This window comes from Lampetra fluviatilis, chromosome 46, assembly GCF_964198595.1.
Source record: "Lampetra fluviatilis chromosome 46, kcLamFluv1.1, whole genome shotgun sequence".
NCBI classification, from domain to species: Eukaryota; Metazoa; Chordata; class Hyperoartia; order Petromyzontiformes; family Petromyzontidae; genus Lampetra; species Lampetra fluviatilis.
Window position 1 is genome coordinate 2549516 of NC_136320.1, and position 20397 is coordinate 2569912.

At 57.5% G+C, this 20397-nt stretch overlaps 1 protein-coding gene across 1 annotated transcript in view; it reads left to right on the plus strand.

Moving 5' to 3' along the window:
• Positions 1-20397, plus strand: part of LOC144947658 (inactive tyrosine-protein kinase transmembrane receptor ROR1-like) — a 78683-nt gene that overhangs the window by 44749 nt on the left and 13537 nt on the right. Inside the window, 5 exon segments of the mRNA XM_078876916.1 lie at positions 9481-9784; positions 11816-11852; positions 13405-13532; positions 17336-17653; positions 18626-18871. Coding sequence (XP_078733042.1) covers positions 9481-9784; positions 11816-11852; positions 13405-13532; positions 17336-17653; positions 18626-18871 — 1033 coding nt within the window.

Below are 20397 nucleotides of genomic sequence, written 5' to 3' on the forward strand. Positions count from 1 at the left end.
CTATTTTTATTTGACCAGGTTAAGGCCCACCGAGTGATGTAGCTATTTTTCAGAAGCGACCTGGCCACAAGTGATAGCTCAATGGAAGTGTCTTATCGTCATGTGGATAATTTCTAGCAGCCAAGTTTCATAGAAGCACGCGTTGATTCTAAACGTGGGGTCAAAAACCGGAGAACCCAGAGAAAAGTCCAGCACACCACGGGGAGAGAGACATGCAAACTCCGGGCGAGGTCGTTAACATCTCGTCTCTGTGGCGCCCAGCAAAGGGGGGTTGGTGAATCGGTAAGATTCGTGAGACTGCCGAAGCTCCACGAGGCGAAGCTGTTGTGAAGATGGCAGCACAGCAAGTGGGTTCCTGATCCCATCTGCGCAGACCTATTCGAGCGTCACCCCGATTTCCTCCCACATGCAAAGCGCTCGTCAAATATTAGAATTGGTCAAACACCCTAATCCTGGACTGTCCCCATAGAGTCCTAAGACTCGGGGAGGATTTCCAGGATAAGTGAATGACATCATGGATCCCCTCGGCTGCTTAACACGTGGCGGCGATGCATCTTTTGGCAAGGCTCCTGGTGCAAGGAATTAAATTGTGGCCCCCTTGTGCAGTCTACTTCCTCCTCTTCGTAGCGCGGTGCCAGGGCCCCCCCTTGGGTGCCGTTGCACCGGCTACGTGCCCGATCTCTCCGCCACTATCAACATCGGACCGCTCGACCAACGCTCCACCGCGGATGTTGCACAACGTGCGACCGTTGCGCAACATCTGACCGGGCGGTGAGACTTCTCGCCCCTCTCGGCCATTCCATCGCAAACTATCGCCCTTCGTTGCAACTCCCACGCGCATGCGTGCGTGGTGCGTCACGGGCAATCGTATTGTATGTAAATTCTGCGATGGGCAGGTGTTGTGGTTTGCCGGGTTTAACACACAGCCCCGGGCATGTAAAGATCACCGCCACAGGAACATCCACGTATTCTTCTCGGCTGAAGAGCCCCCTCCACCCCCGCCCGACGTGAGCCAAGGCACGGCCGCTTGGGCCAACGAGTCTGACAGCGCAGCGCCGCTGGAATGCGTCGGGTGTGCGCAGATGAGCGCGAGTCTCGGGCCGCGTGGGGGATGCGGTGTTGGTGGTGGAGGGGGGGGGGTAGAGGAGGCGTGCCGGTGTCCGGCTGGAGGATGAGCGATGGTGACACGGCCCATCCCTGGGGCCATCGGCGACACAAACGCAGCCACTCGAGCGGTGTCACGACCCCTGCCGTCTGGCCGGCGGGCCTCTTCCCCCCCCCCCCACGCTCCCTCGGCGTGCTTGCCGCAGCCGCCGGTGACCCCACGCGTTCCCGATGCCTCGCGGGGGGGCTCCGGATCTGATGGACATCGCGCCGCGGCGCAACTCTCAAGTGGAGCCGCGTAATTGGAGCCGCGGTTTGTGCATTTTCCGTCGGGTCACGTCCGTCCGTCGGTCCGTTCGTTTTCCTGGTTGTGCCACACGCACCGCGTTAACCGTGCACGGTCGTGCCACACGCGCACCGGCCTAGCGAGCATCGACCGCCATCCGGCCACGTCGGAGGGGGAGCGTCCGTGAACACCCCACGCTCGTGACACCCGACAGCCACGTGTCGGCCTCGAGCGCGCCTTCGATTGGCAGGGTTGGTTACGTGCGGTGCAAAAGAAGTTCAACGCACACACGGAGCACGGGGTGGGGACCGAGGTGGCGATTGGAAGCGCCCAGCTCGGCGGGCCCTCGTCACACGTGACCGCCTCGCGCCTGGCTACGGAAAATCCAGAGAGGCGACGGGGCTTCTCGCCGCTCCGGACTTGAGCGACCGCCCGAGGTGAAGGGCGCCACGTGCGACCCCGTCCTCCGGTCGAGCACGGTAACCGCGGCGGTGTTTTTTTTTTTGTCCTCGCACGGCCCATCCGACCATCGGGCGGACGTGTACGGCAAGGGCGGCCGCCGCGACCGGCTGCCGGAGTTTATCATAAAATGTTTGGCAGAGCCAGGTGTGACCGATAACGTCAGCGTAAGTCCATAAACCCTCCACGCCCCCCTCCCGCCCCGCCCCATCGACCACACCTGGCGTGAGGAATTTGAAAACCCCGTGGCGGATCGCCGCGACGGAGCCCACGCTCCCGTCGACGCCACCGCCGTTAATCCCGGATTGACGCCGTTTGTCGGGGGCGGCCGGTGGAGCCGGTCCTGATCTTTCTCCACCTCCCTCTCGGTCTCTTTCTCTCTCGCTTTCATTCTCTGCTTCTCCGCCCCCCCCCCCCCTCTGTTGGTGGTCGCACGATGCACATTGCCCCCCCCCCCAAGTCGCCTGCCACGTGCGTTTTCACGCTACAGCGTGGGGAAGCTCTCCTCCTGATATCTCTCGGCCTCTTCTCTCTCGCTCCCAACTTCTCAGGGAGACGGGGAGGGAGGGCCCGGGCCCTCCCTGTCAGGGCCCCGGCTACCGTGGGGCAGGTTTCTCATCGGTATCCTGACTCCGGCAACGTTTTTCGATGTCGCGAGGAGCTGAAGGGAAAATGGATCCCTGCGATATACTTGCTCGTGTCACTTCTGGCAGAGACCCGTGAGCGGATGCCCATTCCCCCACGAAGTAGTTAATCGGCAAGCAATTGCAGATCTGCTGCACCTTCACCTTTTTATCTGTGATCTAACGAATAGTCGTTGACGAGTCGGTCTCCCCCGGCTTCCGCAGCATGGATGCTGCGCCCCTCCCCCCCCTCTCTCTCCGTCGTCATCATCGTCATCGTTGCACGTACCCCCCAGCCGCCCCGCGCCGATCATTCCCGCGGGAAGTTACGTGGAGGCCACGTCCCAAGCCAGGCGCCAACCCTGAAGCTGATGGGTTTTTTGGCGGCGCGTGGGAGCACTGTTTATCGTGTTTTAAAAAGGCTAATCTGGAGTAATAGCACGACTTGCATTGTGAATTTGCCCTGAGCGAATTGGCCACGGACCGACTCCGGGAAGGGAGCCCCCTGATCCCTTCCAGACTTCTCTTCTGCTTTCAGTTAACGGCTCCGAGCCCCAGTTGCCGCTGTTGTGTTTTTTTTTGTTATTTTATACACGCGCGGCATCGGCGCGAAGATTAATTTCGCTTTTAAATGTCAAACGGCGGTGTTGATTTTTATTGAAATCGCTGGGCGGTGGCGGCGGGAGAGGGGTCGCGGTGGCGTCGCCAACTTCCCTCGTTTTCCTCCTCCTCGGCGACGCCACCTTTCCTGTGCCAAGGGCATCGCCGGTGCCACGAGGGAGGAGGAGGAGGAGGGCACCTACTGACACACATGCCAAGTGTTGCTTAAACTCCACCAACCAATCAACCGCTGACCCAAAAATTTTGATGTTTTGGAAAATTATACCCGGTAACCAACAATTTCCTCCGGGGTTTTTTTCCCCCTCTTTTATTCTTAAAAAAAATAAAAAGTTCGTCTTCAGGGAAGGCGTGTGAAGCCCTGCGCCAAGAACCAATCATTTCATTTTCAAGGCACCCGAGGCTGCAATCTGCTTGAGATGAACCGGGCCGAATCTGCAAAATCAACATTTTAGGGGCTCGCTATCCCGAGCTCCATCGGCTATCGGCGTCACGGTGCTCCGGTTCACTGGTCACACAAAATCCTCGGATGAAAATCGCCCTTCTCTGTGTCTGCAGAGCGTGCATGAGCTGTCATCATCATGAGCTGAGCTCTATCCACTGTTGGATGAAGGCCTCTCACGAGCCATCGGTCGCCATCTCTCGTGGTCGCACGATGCAACAACCACTACGGCGCAGGAGCTGATTTTATCCCTCGGTCTCCGCTGTTTGTATCCTCTCTCTCGTGCGATCCCACCTTTGGCTGCCACTCTGTCATTAGCCTCGAGCACCGGGCTGTCAACCATTCGAGCGACGTGGCTTGTCCAAGTCTGTTTTACGTTTCTCAAGTCTCTTGACGTGTCTGACCAAACGTCCATCTCACAGCCACCATCCTTTTGCGAGTCCATCAAACGAGCATCCCTTTGCGGGATGGCAACATTGGTTTTGTTCTGGATGGACTGGCCCCTGTCACTGGAACGTGGAGTTATCCCAGCACTGGCTCGGAGGCGGCATCAGAGACGGGCGCGCACTCGCGCTTGCTTGACTTGTTTTGACAGTGCCTCGTTAAAGTGCCATTGTTTAAAGTGCCCGGCCTGAAACATCCATAACATTCTCTTATTTAATGGGGCTGTGTAAGGGGTGGGGTGGCAGGGGGGGGGGGGGACGAGGGGCGGGGCGGGGTGGGGGAAGGCAGCAGCGAAAGAATCCGAAGACGAACAAGAAAAACACAACTTTTTCTTTCAATCTTAAATAAACTGTATAAAAAATGGAGTAATGGCCCCCGAAACTCTCCTGCCCCCCCACCCACCCACCCCCGTCCCTCGTCGGGGAGATGCCTCGGAAGCTCTTAAGGAGGCGACGATCAATCTTGCCGCGGACATTTTTAGTGTCGGCGTGCTCGCCCCGTGTCCCGAGGCTTCCGGAGGGGTTGACCGCAATTGGCTGCAACAAAGGGGACTCCTGTCGAGGGCTGTTAGCCGGCCCCCCCACCCCCCCGCGCAATCAAAGCGCCCCGGCCGCCGGCACCCAGCCGGGTCCTCTGGCGAATGCGCCGTGATGATGGGGTGGGGGGAGGGGGGCGATGATGATGAGGAGGAGGAGGGTGCGCGGGCTCAGCGGACGACGAGACAATACCGTGCCAGGGCCTCGTGACTCTCTCTTAGCAATAGGAGCACTCGTGACGCACGTTCGCAGCGTCACGACCACGTGGAGCCCCCCCCCACCCTCGTCCCCTGGGCCTCATCGTCCACCCTGCCCCGAGAACGCGGGGGGGGGGGGGTGCGTTGGCGTTGGAACGGCGCTGGCTGTCATTTGGAGTGGAGGAGTTGCCCCCCTTTGTCAGTGGCATCTGCAAGCGCAGCAGCGTTTGCTTTACAGTCGGCCTGACTCTGCCGACGGGACCCAGAAAGGGGGGGGGGGGGCGAAACTGGCCCAGCGGTTTGCTTGCTCAATCAACTGCTGCTGGGGTGCGTTCTGACTGGGCTGACTGGGCCCCATCCATCCATCTGGGATCTATTTAAATCGAGTGCCACTTTGTGAGGAAGTCAGCAGTGGTTTTCCTTTTTGGTTTCTTGGATCTATCTGTGCGTTATACCCCCCATCCCCTTCCTTTTGTAACTTTCTGACCACTCCAGATCATCTTGGGGGTCTCTCCGAGTATTTTACCCTCCGCTTTTGTCACTCGCTCGTGAAAACGAAATGTTATTTAAGGGGTGAAAAGCAACATTGAGCAGTGTTGCTGAGCACCGTACAATATGTAATGCTCACTTGACCGTGAATGTGTCAACTAGAGGAGATTTAAAGGCGTTGTTTCGTGATGCTGCTGCTGCTGCGTTGGTCGTCTTACCCAAGCACGGATAACACAAACGGCTCGACGCATCCATCGACAATACTGCGTGGCCTTGAAAGTAAACCCTATACAATCGGCGACGTTTTGGGCAATAGCCCTTCTTCATGGCACAGAGAGAGAAATGGTGGCTGATACGAGTTGGCGACGATGGTCTGTGCCCCCCCCACCCCCTACTTTTTTTGTAATTTTCTGACCTGGACATCTGTAAGAAGAAGCGCTTCATAATATCCTCGTCGGATTTCTCCCTGGGTCAGAAAAGATTGTGATTCTGCCACGCACGGCGCTCTGTCAGGTGCGCGCCGGTTTTTCCTCTTCATGTGCCAGACGCGCGTGAACGGAATTGCCCAAATACCCCCAGCGCGCAAGGACTGTCGCCAAGAAGTATTGAGACTCGGGGTGAGGCTTTGCTCGATAAATAAAGGGCCCCATTGTCGTTTCAACTATTATTAAGCAGAGGTGTGGACTCGAGTCATGTGACTTGGACTCGAGTCAGACTCGAGTCATGAATTTGATGACTTGCGACTCGACTTGGACTTGCATAACAATGACTTTGTCCCACCTATGAGATGTGGACTCGAGTCATGTGACTTGGACTCGAGTCATGAATTTGATGACTTGCGACTCGACTTGGACTTGCATAACAATGACTTTGTCCCACCTCTGTTATTAAGTGTACTCTCCGGACTATAATGTGCGCTGATTTTTAAAGCATCCATACGAACCGTTGGTGCGCATTTGTGTGAACCAGAACGTACCTTATTCTTAGGTTTTTGATACAGCAGTCGTGCTGTGACAGTTCCACCTGAAGACGGAAGCTTGTGTTGCCTCCGAAACGTCGTCATTTTTATTTAATTTTTATTTTACTTTTATAAAAAAAAAAGTACCTACGTGACTTTACCGAAAAAAACCTAAGAATATGAATCCTTGCAGTCACGAAAGCTTCAAATCTAGAATTAGAACGTACCTTCACTGCACAAGTTCAGAATCAAAATCTTTATTGATCCTGGAGAAATCCGATGAGCTATGAAGCTCTTTTTCACAGATGCCCAGTTGGGCCAGGTCAGAAAGTCAGGGGTACCTCTTGCTCAACGGGAGTGTCTTATTATCGAGAGAATGCGGGTATCTATTTTATTTCTTGGACCTGTTTTCTGGAGCGCTTTATAATCCAGAGAATTCGGTATCTTCATTTCTGACGGGGCCTTAATAGTCTGAGGCCCTGTGCTGTGCACCCCCTTGAGTCGTCCCCCCCCCCCCTCCCATACATTAATCCAGCCCTGGGGATCGTGGCGATGGGGCAGGGTGAGCGTAGAGGCCTGGTGGAGGAGGTGGACAGAAAGAAACGGAGTTGACACGGAGCGCTCGCCTACGAGAGAGATGAAAAGCAACACCGGACGCGGTGGAAATATCCCAGTGAAGCGAAGCGCTGCTCCGTGCCGCGTTCTCGCCGCGCAGAAACTCGACAAGCCCAAACGCCGCTCTTTTAAAAACTCCCGTTTTCATTTCAACAGGTTCTCCGGGACGGCGAGCGGGAGAACTGTACTCGCACTGTATAATGCGGGTCATGTTCACAGACACCCCCCCCCCCACCCCTCCGTGGAGAGAGCCAATTGCCAGGTCATCTCGCAGCGTGCAATCCCGAATGCCTCGCTCATCGCACGCGGAGGGCCTGCTGGGGCCAGGTCATCACCACGCGTGGCCCACAGACGACGACGATCTATCATCCCCACTTTCGTAAAGCTAAAGGAGCAGCCCCTGCAATTGCTGGCGGAAGAGCCTCCACTTAAAGAAGGGAGGCTTTCAAGCCGCAACCCCCTCTGCATGGCACTTTACCAGACCACACGCGACCTACCAGTCGACACGCTGTGGTACAACCGAGTTGCACCGCTGGCTGGGTGGACACAGAGGCGGTGGTGGGGATTTAAGAATCTTCCCCGACCCCCCCCACCCCCCCCCCCGTTGTTTCATCTGCCGTGCCAGGAGTTCGAATCAAACCGCGGCCCCTGGGTTTCAAGCCCGGCATGTGCTGAGCCTTACAACACCCCTGGCAGCCTCCTGATGCACGTGAGAGTAAAATAAATACGTAAAAAAAATCTTACAATCAGACGGTCGCCGGCTGCCTTCATAAATCAGTTTGAGAGCGAGAGAGAGAGCGAGCTCTTGGTTCGGTTCCAAGCCACAAAACATACTGCCGTTTTTATATTGGTGCCGGGATGGTAGTGATGGTTTCTGTGAATTGGGGCGCCCCACGTTTCGCCAATCCCAGCAGCATTGGTGACTCTTTTTTAAATTACTAGTTACGTGTTTATTTTTGTCTATTTCCCCACGATTTTTATTTCGGCCGCGCGATCGGCGTCACGAAGAAGAAGAATCCATTCGCATCTCTAGCGTGCACTGTTGGCTACGTACGGTGTGAAAGAAGTTCTGCATACGTACATGCAAAAGCGGTCGTGACCCTTGGTGTGTGAGAATGGCCCGCGGAAACGAATATAGCTGAGCTACCGCTAAGAATCCCTTCAAATGACCTCTTACCACACAGTAGGGGGCAGCACTTTCCCACCTGTTCCACCGCGTGGCAATCAAACCGACATTACAATTCTCACGGCTGGACCTCGAGATTGATTAGGTGCACAAACAACGTTCCTGCGAGGGTTTCCCTGAGCGGTCATTGGCGACCGCCCTGATGCTCTCGACTCGCTTACATCTTGAAGAAACCCCCCCCCCCCCCTCCCCCCCCCCCCCCCGTTTAATCCCAGGTGGCCGAAACCTGGGTTCGATCCCAGGTCCTGTGCGGTGCCGGCTCGGAACGCGACTTCTGAGCCACCCTGGTGTGACCTCTTCCGTGTTTGTGTTGCGTGCTGGGGTCACGCTCGCCCACTCACCCGTGGGAGTGGCTCGTCTGGCATTGATTCGTGAATTCATCCCCCCCCCCCGTCTCTCTCGGTCACTTTGCGTGGCTCTCAGAACGTCCCTGGCCACTCCTCCTGCTCGTGCGTGATTGCCCCCCCCCCTCACTCCCCCCCACCCACTCCTCGTGCTCTACTCCCCCCACTCCCCCCCCCCCCTCCTCGTGCTCTACCCCCCCCCCACTCCTCGTGCTCTACCCCCCCCCCACTCCTCGTGCTCTACCCCCCCCACCTCGTGCTCTACCCAGCCCCACTCCTCGTGCTCTACCCCCCCCCCCCACTCCTCGTGCTCTACCCCCCCCACTCCCCCCCCCACTCCTCGTGCTCTACCCCCCCCCACTCCTCGTGCTCTACCACCCCTCACCCCCCCCCACTCCTCGTGCTCCCCCCCCTCCTCGCACTCCCCCCCCCCACTCCCCCCCCTCCCTCCTCGCACTCCCCCCCCCCCCCCAATCCTCGTGCTCTACCCCCCCCCCGCTCCTCCCGACACTAAACTGGACTGTGGGCAGCAGCGTGTGTGGAACTTGTGCGGTGCACGAGGAGCGAGTCGACGGCTCTGCCCTCGATTTGTAATTCGCCTTTTTCTTGCGTTGTTCCTCGCCAACGAATCGGTTTTTGGTGACGTGGTTTTATCACAATGGAGGCGTGTCGGTGTGCGCGCCGCATGTACACAGTGAATGTATGCGTGTGTCTTTGTGTGATTCGCGGTGTGCGCACGGTGAATGTTTTTCCCGGGGTTGCACGTGGGGTGTGTGTACAGTCTGGCATCCTGGGTGTGGAGTGTGTGTACGCAGTGTGTGTATGTGGTTGTGTATGCACAGTTTGTGTACAGGGGGAGGGGTGTATTTAATGAACCTGGATACCTATGCAAATAGTAATTCGCAATAATAAGGTGCCTTCATCAGCTGCCCGGCGACTTCCACAGTGATAATTCGACGCGTGACGCCCAATTCCTCATCGCGTGACATCGTCGCATTCGGGTCGTACCACGTGGCGACTTTTGGGCCTTGCGTTTTCAAATGAAATAGCTTTTCCGGAAAAACGAAACGTCGCGACGCCGCGCCGAACCAACGCGCAGCACATCCCACGAACGCGTCGCGGCCACAACCGCGGCCAAGACGCCGGCACGACGTGCGAGCGACGACTCATTCCCCCACCGCCGTCTCGTTCTCAGGCGACTTCCTGACTCTGCTCGAGCCGATGAACAACATCACAAGCTCGCTGGGCCACACCGCCATCCTCAACTGCCGCGTGGCGGGCCAGCCGGCGCCCACCTTCCGCTGGCTCAAGAACGACGCACCGGTGCTGCAGGAGCCGCGCCGGGTGACCGTGCGCCGAACGCCGTTCGGTTCGCGCCTGCGCATCCAGAACCTGCACACCACCGACACGGGCTACTTCCAGTGCGTGGCGACGAGCGGCCCCCGCTCCGTCTCCTCCATGGGCATCCTCTTCGTCAAGTTCGGTGAGCCCGCCGTCGGTCGTCGTCGTTCGCGAGGGTTTGGGGTTGTTGGTGTTTGGGTCGCGCTCGCATTGCTCGCTTTGAGACGGCGCCCCCCGGACTCGCCGCTGGTACTCTAAATAAATGAAACTGGCTTGCCCGGTCGGTGGCGAGCAACCACGAGCATGAGGGGACTGGGCGAGGTGGGTGGGTGAGCGGGTGGGCGGGTTGGTGAGCGGGCGAGGTGAGCGGGGCGGGCCGTCTCCGCCCGATGAAAGCACCCGTGGCCGTGCTCCGTGTTTTCCGAGTCTTCTTTGACAGCCGAGGAGCCAGTCTGTCATCGTGTTTTTGGCTGTGACCGTCGGACCCAACGCGGAGAGTGGGGGCAGTGGGGGGTGGGGTTGAGGGTGGAGGTCGGGCAGTGGGAGTTGCAATTGCGGTAGGGGGTTGAGTGGAGAAGTTTGGAAACTTTTCGCCAGTAAATATTTGAGCGAGTGCGTAATAACGATGGCTGTTGTGCGTAGAGCCAATTCCCCTTGTAGCGTGCCTCTTATTATTATTATAATGTTTCAACTGCGCCCTCTCGTCGTTCGCCGGCTCTCGCCCGCCGTGGCTCCGCCGCCGTCCGTGACCGTTAAGATGCCTCCTCGGAGCCGTTCTCTTCCCCTCGGCTTAGGAAAAAATAATAACTCTTTTTTATTGGTACGCTTTGGAGAAAGGGAAAAATTCGAACTTTGGACAACAAAACCATTGCTTTTTTTGGTGCTGTCACATGGCACGGTGGAGTCTGTTGCACGTGCTTCATGTTATTGTTTTTATATTGATCGATTGTCAGAAGCCCCCCGTCGTACTACCGGGCGCCAGAAACTCGCGGCGGAGTAGATTGGCCGAGGTTCGATGCGGTGTCACCGCCACAGAGAAAGCCGGACGCTGGCCGTGCCGAGGTTGCGTCTAGATGCACGAACGCTTCCACCGGCCCCACAGCCTCCCCCCTCCCCTCCCCTTCCACGGTCAGAAAGAAACACTTGGGAGTTTCCTCATTTATCAAACGTAACGGACGGGAATGGTGGCAAAAGTAAAGGCGAGGCACAGTAGTCCCGTATCGCATGTTTATCGGACGGGTACACAACAACAACCACAACAACAATCATGATAACGTCAGGAGGAATAAACGCGACTTCTAACGGCACGCGCACGCACATTTCGCGAATGGGACGCGGTGTGCGGCGGAGACCTCCTGAGGCCGAGGATCCCCGAGTCCCTCGAGCGCCTGGACGCAAGCGGGAGCCGTTAATCGCAGCAGCAGCAGGAGGAGGAAGCAATGTGGGGGACCCTGCAGTTGCCGACCCGGACGGGCGATGGATCGCCTTGTTGTGACGCCGCGGATGTTACTATCCAAACGGATTCCTCAACGCTCCCAACCTGAGCAACAGCCCAGCCCAGCACCAGAGAGAGAGGAGCGAGCGAGAGGGGATGGGAAGATGTTTCATCACCTAACCGCTCGGCGTTAGGTGATGCCAAAAACATTCTGTTTATAATCGGAGCGAGGGCCGCACGGCCGACCCCCAACGAGAGACGATCGCGGTCAAATTCGTGAAATCTCCACAACGACACCCAGTGCGGATGCCTCCCCCTAGCAACGCAGCTTTTTAGGAATCTCGTACTGCTGTGAGCACACAGAATAATTGGTGTTGGGGGGGGGGGGGGTACCTAATGAAACGGCATAAACACCGTTCTCTCTCCACCACCACCCCGACGCGCCACTCTGCCAGAGCTTCAAATGGACCGGGGAGGGGGGGGTACACGCGATGCCGACATCACGGTCGGATTAAAACTGTCGAAACGCAGTCAAAACATTCTCGATTTAAACGGTGCGCGAGCCGCTCTGCCGTGTCGCGATGGCTGCTCACGCGTGGGGGCGGAGCCTGTTTGTCACCCAGCTGATTGCGGCACCCTCTCGCGCGAGCAGAGCATTGTCATTTTTACGATTGGACCCCGCTGATTGTTGTCGCTCATCTCGACTCGTTACCTGCCACCCCCCCCCCCTTCCCACAGGACCGGTACCGACCCCCAGCTCCGGCAAGGATGGACAGTGAGTAGCCGCTGCAAGCACGCACGCGATCACAAATGGGGACGGATGAATGAACGGGGGGGTTGGGGGGGGTGGGGGGGCCCCTCGCTGTTTGCTGCTTGCTTCTTGCTTCCGCGAAGCCCAGGGGACCTTCGGACTTGCAGGGCCCCACGGCCATTATAACAACGCGCTATTTAAAAAATTAACATTCCGAGGGTGAAAAAAAAAAGAAACTCGCAGATGGATGGGTTTTGGACTGCGAGTACGATTCACGTTGCGCCAAATCGCAGGAGACACTCCCTTCCACCCCCCCCCCCATCTTTTGGCGAGCGGGCAGACGAACATGCCTCCCATGTATAATTGTTAACTTTTTTTTTTGCCGAAATAGCAACAACGTTTTGCACATTTCGCGATTGGCCCGGGCCCCCCCCATTGTTAGTTGCACGTGGATGAGAGTGGGCGAGCGCGCGTCTGTTTACTTGGATAGCTTCATTTAATACCGCCCGCCCGTCCCTACGCAATTACGTCCGAGCTTATTCCGCCGCGCTGCGTGTCACGTGTCCATGCGGCTCACGTGCGTGGCCGGTGGCGGGTAGAAGGCGCAGCCCTGCAATGTTGCCGCTTGCTCACGCCCCCGCCGCTGGCTAAGGCCGTTGTCTTTTGGGGGAGCGCCGTTTAGGCACGGCAACGCCGGTCCGTCGCGTCCATTAGCGAACCTCGAGCCAAGGCCGGCGATGTTTCGCAGAAACCCTTTAATTATTACTTCGCCAAAGCTCTCGTCATTTTTCCCTCTTTCCCCCCCCCACCACCACTCCGCTGTGTACAGCGCCGCTCCTTGGAGAATTCCAATTCCAGTAAATGTGTACCGTGCTTAATTTCTTAATTTCCTCGTTTTCTACGAAAATAAACAACTCTGCAATTACGGGATGGGGGCGGCGACTGCGGCGGTGGCATTGCTTTATATTAGCAGTTGCTGTTGGCTCGCGCTCGGACGACAAAGGCGGGCGGCAAAATCCCAAGGCGGTTACTGGCGCAATTCCTAGCAGACAGCGGTGGGAGTAGTGACGGGTGGCATCTCTGCCGTGCCCCGCATGTAACGGGGCATGGGTGGCAACCTCTGCATGAACAGGGGCACTGTCGCCTTCCAGCATAGGGGGACAGTGTCATGATTATGGACGGACACGCTTGGAGGCAACGGGGGGTGATCGTTGGTGTCGTCCAGTCTTCAGCTTCGAGGCCGGCTCCAGAACATTTTTTCAATTCTCATTCTTGACGGTTGGCCATGCACTCAAAACCCCCCAGCATCCTGGGTTCGATTCCCGCTCGCGGCCAACGTTGGCGACGAACATCTGAACCGGTTCCCGAGCCTCCTCTAGTGCGACTCTCCCTCCAATGAGTACCTGGTGCGGTGTGTAATCATCAGCACTGGCACGGTGCTGGCCACCGATCTCCTCATGTGCCGTGTGGCGGCCTTCATAGGTGCTGCTCGCTACGAACGGCAACTTGCCCCAACAGTCTGCCGGAGGCTTTACGGGGGGGGGATCTTTGTGTGTGCGTGTCGTGTGCGTCACAGCGATGACGATGACGACGAAGGATTTTGTCAGCCGTACCGCGGCATTGCGTGCGCCCGCTTCATCGGCAACAGCACGATCTACGTGGACTCCCTGCAACAGCAGGGTGAGATCGAGAACCAGATCACCGGTGAGTGTGGGCCCTCGTCATCGTTATCACCATCATTGTCATCGCCACCATCATCATCATCGGCGATAATAATTATCTATCCACTGCAGGTGGGAGATTGAGAGCTGCCAGGTTTGTAGTGCAAGACCTCGTAATGGGGGCCCATCCCGTCTTGTCACCTGCCCCCACAACCCCCTCTCTCTCACCCGCCCGGTGAAGGCTTCCTCCGTATTAAGCCATCGCCATCTCTCGCGGTCGCGTGGCACCACGGTGAATCTCGTTCCTGCACGCGGACGAGTCGATCCGTCTCCACGGGGCACGTTCTCTCGGGTGCCGTTCCCTCCTGTGCACGATCCCTCCTTTGGCCGACCCTGTCGCTCCATCTCCACAGGGCGCGCGTACCTCCTGTCGTGCGCGATCCTTCCTCCTCTTGGCTGCCACTCCGCCGTGTGCGTCTCGACCGCCGGCCACGTGATGGCCGTGATGCGGCGTGGTCCCAACCCCCACACCCCCCCCCCCCCCCCGCTCACTTTTCTCAACAGTCCCTGACCCCAGCGCGTGGAGAACTGCTTGTGCTGCTCGGGTTCTGCGACACGATGAGGTTGGGCGCAGTCAGGGCGGTTGGGTCATTTACCCCCCCCCTCCTCCCCCCTCCAGTAAAAAAAAAGGCTTAGACGACGACGAGGAGGATGAGGAGGAGGAGGAGGGTGCCATCAAAGGAGCCGTCATCGCGCCGGCCGTGTGGCCTGGGGACCCGGGGGTGGAGCTGTTGCGGAGGCTGACCACAATTAAAAGCTACTTAACATATTTGGATATTTATTTACACACAGCACCCACCCAGAGGGGGCTTTCCCTCTCCCCGTGTGCGGGGTTGTGTGTGTGTGTGTGCGTGGCTTCGTGTGTGGGAGAGACGCCCGTGCTTACCAGCGTGCCCGCGTGTGCACACGTGGGCTGGCGCGTATCTGCGTATCGGTGTGTTACTGTTGACGTTTACGAGTGCTTTTGCATGCGTGTTGTGTGCGGGTGTGTCTGTGTATATGCACGAGAGTTTTCACGCTCACGGCCAACACCGGTGACGTGACATTTATCTGAGCCAGTCCCGGGCCTCCCCGAGGTCGACTCGGCCTCAAATGAGTACTTGGTGCTGTGTGTATACATTGCCACTAGGGAGACAAAGGCGGCCGGGCGTGGTGCTGGCCACCCACCCCCTCATGTGCCGTTCTGGCCTTCGTAGGTGCTCGCTAACAGCACTTGCCCCGACAGTCTGTTTAAGGCTATACGGGGGAACTTTGTCTTTGTGTGTACTTGTGCGCCGTGCCGGCCTTCTTCATCGGTGCTCGCTAACACCACCTGCCCCAAACAGCCTGTCAAGGATATATGGGGGATCATTGCCTCGTGTGTGTGTGTGCGTGTGGGAGCCTCCTCACGTCTGCTGCGAGTGGTGTCTGGAGGACGCTGCCGCGGATCCCCTGACACTCGGCAGTCATTCTGCGTTGCATTAATTTTATTGGCCCGGGTTTACGTTTTTTTTGTTTTGTTTAAACGAGAACGCGAGGGGAGCGGCAGAGCAGCTGCATTAATTTGGGGGCTCCCAGAGCAGTAAACATGCACGACCTCCTGCCCTTCCCGTGGTGTACATTAATAAATGCTGGCTGCGCTAGAATCCCACATTCTTAAAACATTAAAATCATTACATGCGCGCGCGCGTGTGTGTGTGCGTGTCACACAGTAGCATAATCACATGTCTGTACAGGCCTTTGGCAACCCCCTCTCCTCCGTGCTTCGGATGTCACTCGCCACTGATGTGAGCTGTGGTTGGAAATAGAAATTTGGGGTCACCGGATTTACAGCGCAGCGCAAAATTGCCGTTGGGCAGTCGCTCCACCTCCTACGGTTTCACGCATTTTAACAACGGACGGGGTTGTGAAGGCGCAGCCCTGCAATTGCCTGCCCCATGGCAATGCTGGTGGAAGGGGCCTGGTCGAAAGGGCGCTCCGGAGTGGTGTTTGGGTCTATTCTGCTGCTGTTGTGACCACAACGTCACAGAGGAGGTGGCACGATGTTTTGGCCCCTCCCTCTTCCACGCGAACTAGGCGTCTTGGTGAAAGGTTAGGATTTTCACGTGCTTTACCCCACCACACGTGTGTTTACTGCCAATTACAGACGAACTGCGGGGGCATCCGTGTTTACGCTGCTAGATGGCCAGAGACAGGCGGGCAGGCAGGCGGGCAGGGGGAATTCAAGAAACTTTCACCGATGTTTTAAGTACCGAGCCAGGAGATTGAATCTGGAAACCGCAGACAAGTGAAAATTGCAGCCAGAGGCGGTGCCAACAAAATTGGCCAACCCCTCTCCTTCCTGTGTTGGGATTAAATGGACGGCTTGGTGATGTTGCGTTGGCGGTGTTGCGCAACTGGCGAAAAAATCGCAACGCCTTCGTCAAAAGCGATGGCTTTCAAAGGGAGAGAACAGCGGATAGACGACAATCCGGGCAAAAGGTGCCCTTGGTCGGGAGGAAAAAAAAAACGGAATTCCAGAAGAAAACCTGCGCGTGCGAGGCGGAGGGGTGGGGGAATGTAACGAACAAGGTGTTGCAAGCCGCACAAAAAACACCACCCGAGCGCTTGCGAGGACGATCGCTGTGCTTGTCAAAATGGCAGTGGTTCTGCTGATGCCACATCAGGCTTTGTCCACAGCTTGATGTCCCGGCTTAACTGCAGGGACCATCTTTTTACTTTCTGACGTCGGGCGCGGGCCAAAGCCACCGCAAATTAAGGGAGAGGGAGCGCTTTGTCCATAAGAGGTTTTTGGTTTAGATCGCGTGAAGATGAATGTCGTTCAACCCGCCACCGCCCAACACAGCCAATCGTCCAAGGGGTTTGTCACGTAAATCAAGCGTGCCAAGTCGTTACTAGTAAGGAACATCGGTGTGCTCGGAGACCCACAATTCGAGCACGGCGTCTCGCCAGTAACTACACAACCAGCATCATCGGGCGACAAGCCAGCGTCGTGGAGAATAAATCCGCCCTGTCTCCCGGTCTTAAAGCCGACGTGGTATAAAAAGGAGGGGGGGGGGGGCAAAGGGAGGGGGAGCGCCTTTTGATTTTACCGGCCACGTTGCGATTCCCCGCCTTTCTTTGCGGCGGGCGCGCGACCACCCGGCGGTGCGAACCGACATTGGGTCGCCGCCGAGACTCATGGGGGTGAGCGCTCGCGCCCATCCGAGCGGACGACGAAAACAAGCCCCCCGCGTGCTTTTGCGCTCGCCAAATGTTTACTTTTGTAGGCCGAGCCGCAAAAGCACGCTCTCTTCACCCCCCTCCCTCCACCTTCCCAGGTTAGGCCAAAAACCTCCGGACACAGCCAGATGGCACACGACATTGAATCCTAGACAATCCCACTCTTTGATTCATTTTATTACAGGCCAGACTGGTTTCAGTCTCGTCGCCATTGCTTTCGAGAGGAGCCGCCACAAGAGAGGGTATTTGGCCTACTCTTCCACAGTTTTACCAGGTGCCTTGGAAGAGGTGGAAGTTGCCCACACATTACCTCACCACACATCCCACCCCCGCCCAGATCCCACTCAAAGAGACGGGAGGGGTGGATTTCATACATTTTCACCATTTTCACCATCGTCTGTTTGCTGTGCTTCCCATTTAACTCGGTCATCATCGCTCTTATCGTTTTTGTGACCCATGTCACTCTTACATACGAGACTCATCCTGGTCGCTTGTGCCCTCACCCCCGGTTTAAACTCCATTCGACTTGCATTTTAGTTGTTTTCTCCATCGCTCCCCCCCCGCCCCCTCCCCCATCCCGCGCAGCGGCGCTGACGATGATCGGCACGGCGACGCAGCTCTCGGACCGCTGCTCACGCTTCGCCATCCCGTCGCTGTGCCACTACGCGTTCCCGTCGTGCGACGAGCGCTCGCCCGTGCCACGACCCCGCGACCTCTGCCGCGACGAGTGCGAGGCGCTGGAGACGGACCTGTGCCTCGCCGAGTACGCGGTCGCTCGCTCCTCGCACATCCTGCTCATGGCGCTGCGGCTGCCCAACTGCGACGAACTGCCGCCCACCGGCACGCCGGAGGCGGCCAACTGCGTGCGCGTGGGCATCCCTGCGGCGAAACCCATCGACCGAGGTGGGTGGGAGGGAGGGAGGGTGGGAGGGAGGGAGGGAGGGTGGGTGGGAGGGAGGGTGGGTGGGAGGGAGGGTGGGTGGGAGGGAGGGTGGGTGGGAGGGAGGGAGGGAGGGAGGGTGGGTGGGAGGGAGGGTGGGTGGGAGGGAGGGAGGGAGGGTGGGTGGGAGGGAGGGTGGGTGGGAGGGAGGGTGGGTGGGAGGGAGGGTGGGTGGGAGGGAGGGTGGGTGGGAGGGAGGGTGGGTGGGAGGGAGGGAGGGTGGGTGGGAGGGAGGGTGGGTGGGAGGGAGGGTGGGTGGGAGGGAGGGAGGGTGGGTGGGAGGGTGGGAGGGAGGGTGGGAGGGTGGGAGGGAGGGAGGGTGGGAGGGAGGGGTTGTGGGTCAGAGTTCTGATCGCTTGATTACCACGGAGTGAAATGAAACAGGGGAGATATTTGTATTTTTTTTCTTAGAAAAGACACGATATCAAGGAAAGAATGATGAGACACTGCAAGAGAATTTTGATATTCATGTTACTGCTCATCTCCCTGTGGCTCTTAAGTGCATTACAAATGTGCCGCTTGTTTTTTAGTTTCGCCGGATAACGAAAACCCTCTCTGCAGCTCGCACGCAGGTGCCGATGAAACCGCGATGCTCATGGGTAGTGGGCCGGAGAAGTAAGGGCCACTTGATGCCCGTCCCTGCCTCCGGAACTTTGACCCTAACAGAAATTTCTCGGAGTTGAGATGAACTCAGCGACCAAGTGGAAGGTGGCATAGTCTAGAACAATTATTTTTGACCAAGGTAGAAAAGCTTAAAATTTTACCACATGGTGAACAAAGCCGGTGAGGAAGGCAGGGAGCGGGCTAGGCGGGCGGGCAGGTGGGCAGAGTGGTCTCTATTCAATGAATTAACCTGGAGGTCGCCCAGGCCGCGACCGTCCTTGCGACCTCTAGGCCACCGTGTAACCCCGAGCCTGTCGCCTCTCGCCGGACAGACCACAAGTGCTTCAACGCCAGCGGCGTGGAGTACCGCGGCACGGCGAGCGTGACGCGCTCGGGCCACCAGTGCCAGCCATGGAGCTCGCACTACCCGCACGCCCACGCGCTGCTGCCGGCGCGCCACCCCGAGCTGGCGGGGGGCCACGCGTACTGCCGCAACCCCGGGGCCGAGCGCGAGGCGCCCTGGTGCTTCACGCTGGACGAGTCGGTGCGCGCCGAGGTGTGCGACGTGCCGGCCTGCTGTGAGTGGCCGCGACACGCACGCACGCACGCACGCGCACGCACGCGCAGACAAAGATCCCACCGAAGCCCTCTCGTCGTGGCCAGGAGACATCGACATTGGCATCGAGCTCCTGCCATCATGCACAAGTGTAGAACACGCAAAGACGCACACGCAAAGATCAACACCCACTTTCCCTATGGCTTTAACAGACTGATGGGGCGAGTGCTGTTTGTGAGCACCTATGAAGGCCGGAACGGTACACCAGAGGGTGGGTGTCCAGCACCACGCCCGGCCGCCTTTGTCTCCTTAGTGGCGATGTTTGCACACCACACCAGGTACTCATTTGAGGCCGAGTCGACCTAGGGGAGGCCCAGGACCGGTTCAAATAATCATCACTGGTGTTGACCATGAACGGGAATTCGAACTCGGGTCGCCAGGTTTGTCGCTCAGTGCGCTAACCACTACACGACCGCTCCACGCACACACGCACACACGCACACATGCACACACGCGCGCATGCTCGGCATGAGTTCCTGGCTTTTTATGGGTTCAGCAGGAAATGTTTAAAAGTCGTAGGGCCTAGATGTAGCATTGGGTGACCAACATGAAGACACATTCAATAAGTATCATCTCTATCTAAAAAACAAAAAGATAGAAAAATGTTCTTAAATATGCGAAGATCTCAAATGTGTAAACCTGAAACTTATACCTTTTGTGCACACACATACAAGTACATAGCTCCCTCGTAATGCAAGTTCTGTTAGCGAACACCTATGAAGGCCGCCACGGCATACGATGGCATGGGTGGCCAGCGGCACAAATGCACACACTATAAAACGCATACATGGGAGATCGTGTGCATGTGCGTTTTATTGTGTTCCAGTTTTATAACTCTTTTAGACGAAAGTTGAAAGCAATGATGCACGATGGCTCCGGTAATGGGGGGGGGGGGTCACCGATACGAATTGAACCTGTGCAAGGTTGTGTCGCTCGCGACTCGCTCTACCGACAGTTGCCCAAGATGATGGAAATGTTTCGCAAAACTTGGACAAAAACCCGCGCTAAAAGTCAGCTCAAAACCAGCACTTAAACGTCAGTCGGTTCTTCCCTCCTCTCGATTACGCAGACCTGACGCTATTATCGCCCATTGAACCCTTCCGAGGAGTACACGTCAGAGGTCGCAACCGGGTACCCGATACCCGAACCCTACCCGATAACCGGCTACCCGTACCCGGCCGGGTACGGGTAGCCGTTTGCGACCCTGGTGCGGCCGGGTACGGGTAGACCGTGAGTCACTGGTGAATAACTGTTTGTCACTCATTTCCCAACGTCTTGTCTCTTCTCACAATTCAAGTTCATAGAATCAACCCACCCGCGCCTGCAAACATGGCTTCATCCCAGAGGTCGCAATCGGGTACCCGATACCCGTACCCGGCCGGGTATGGGTAGTGTACGGGTACGGCCGGGTACGGGTACAGGTACCCGTTTGCGACCCTGGTGCGGCCGGGTACGGGTAAGGAATCAAAACCCGTTTGCGACCTCCGG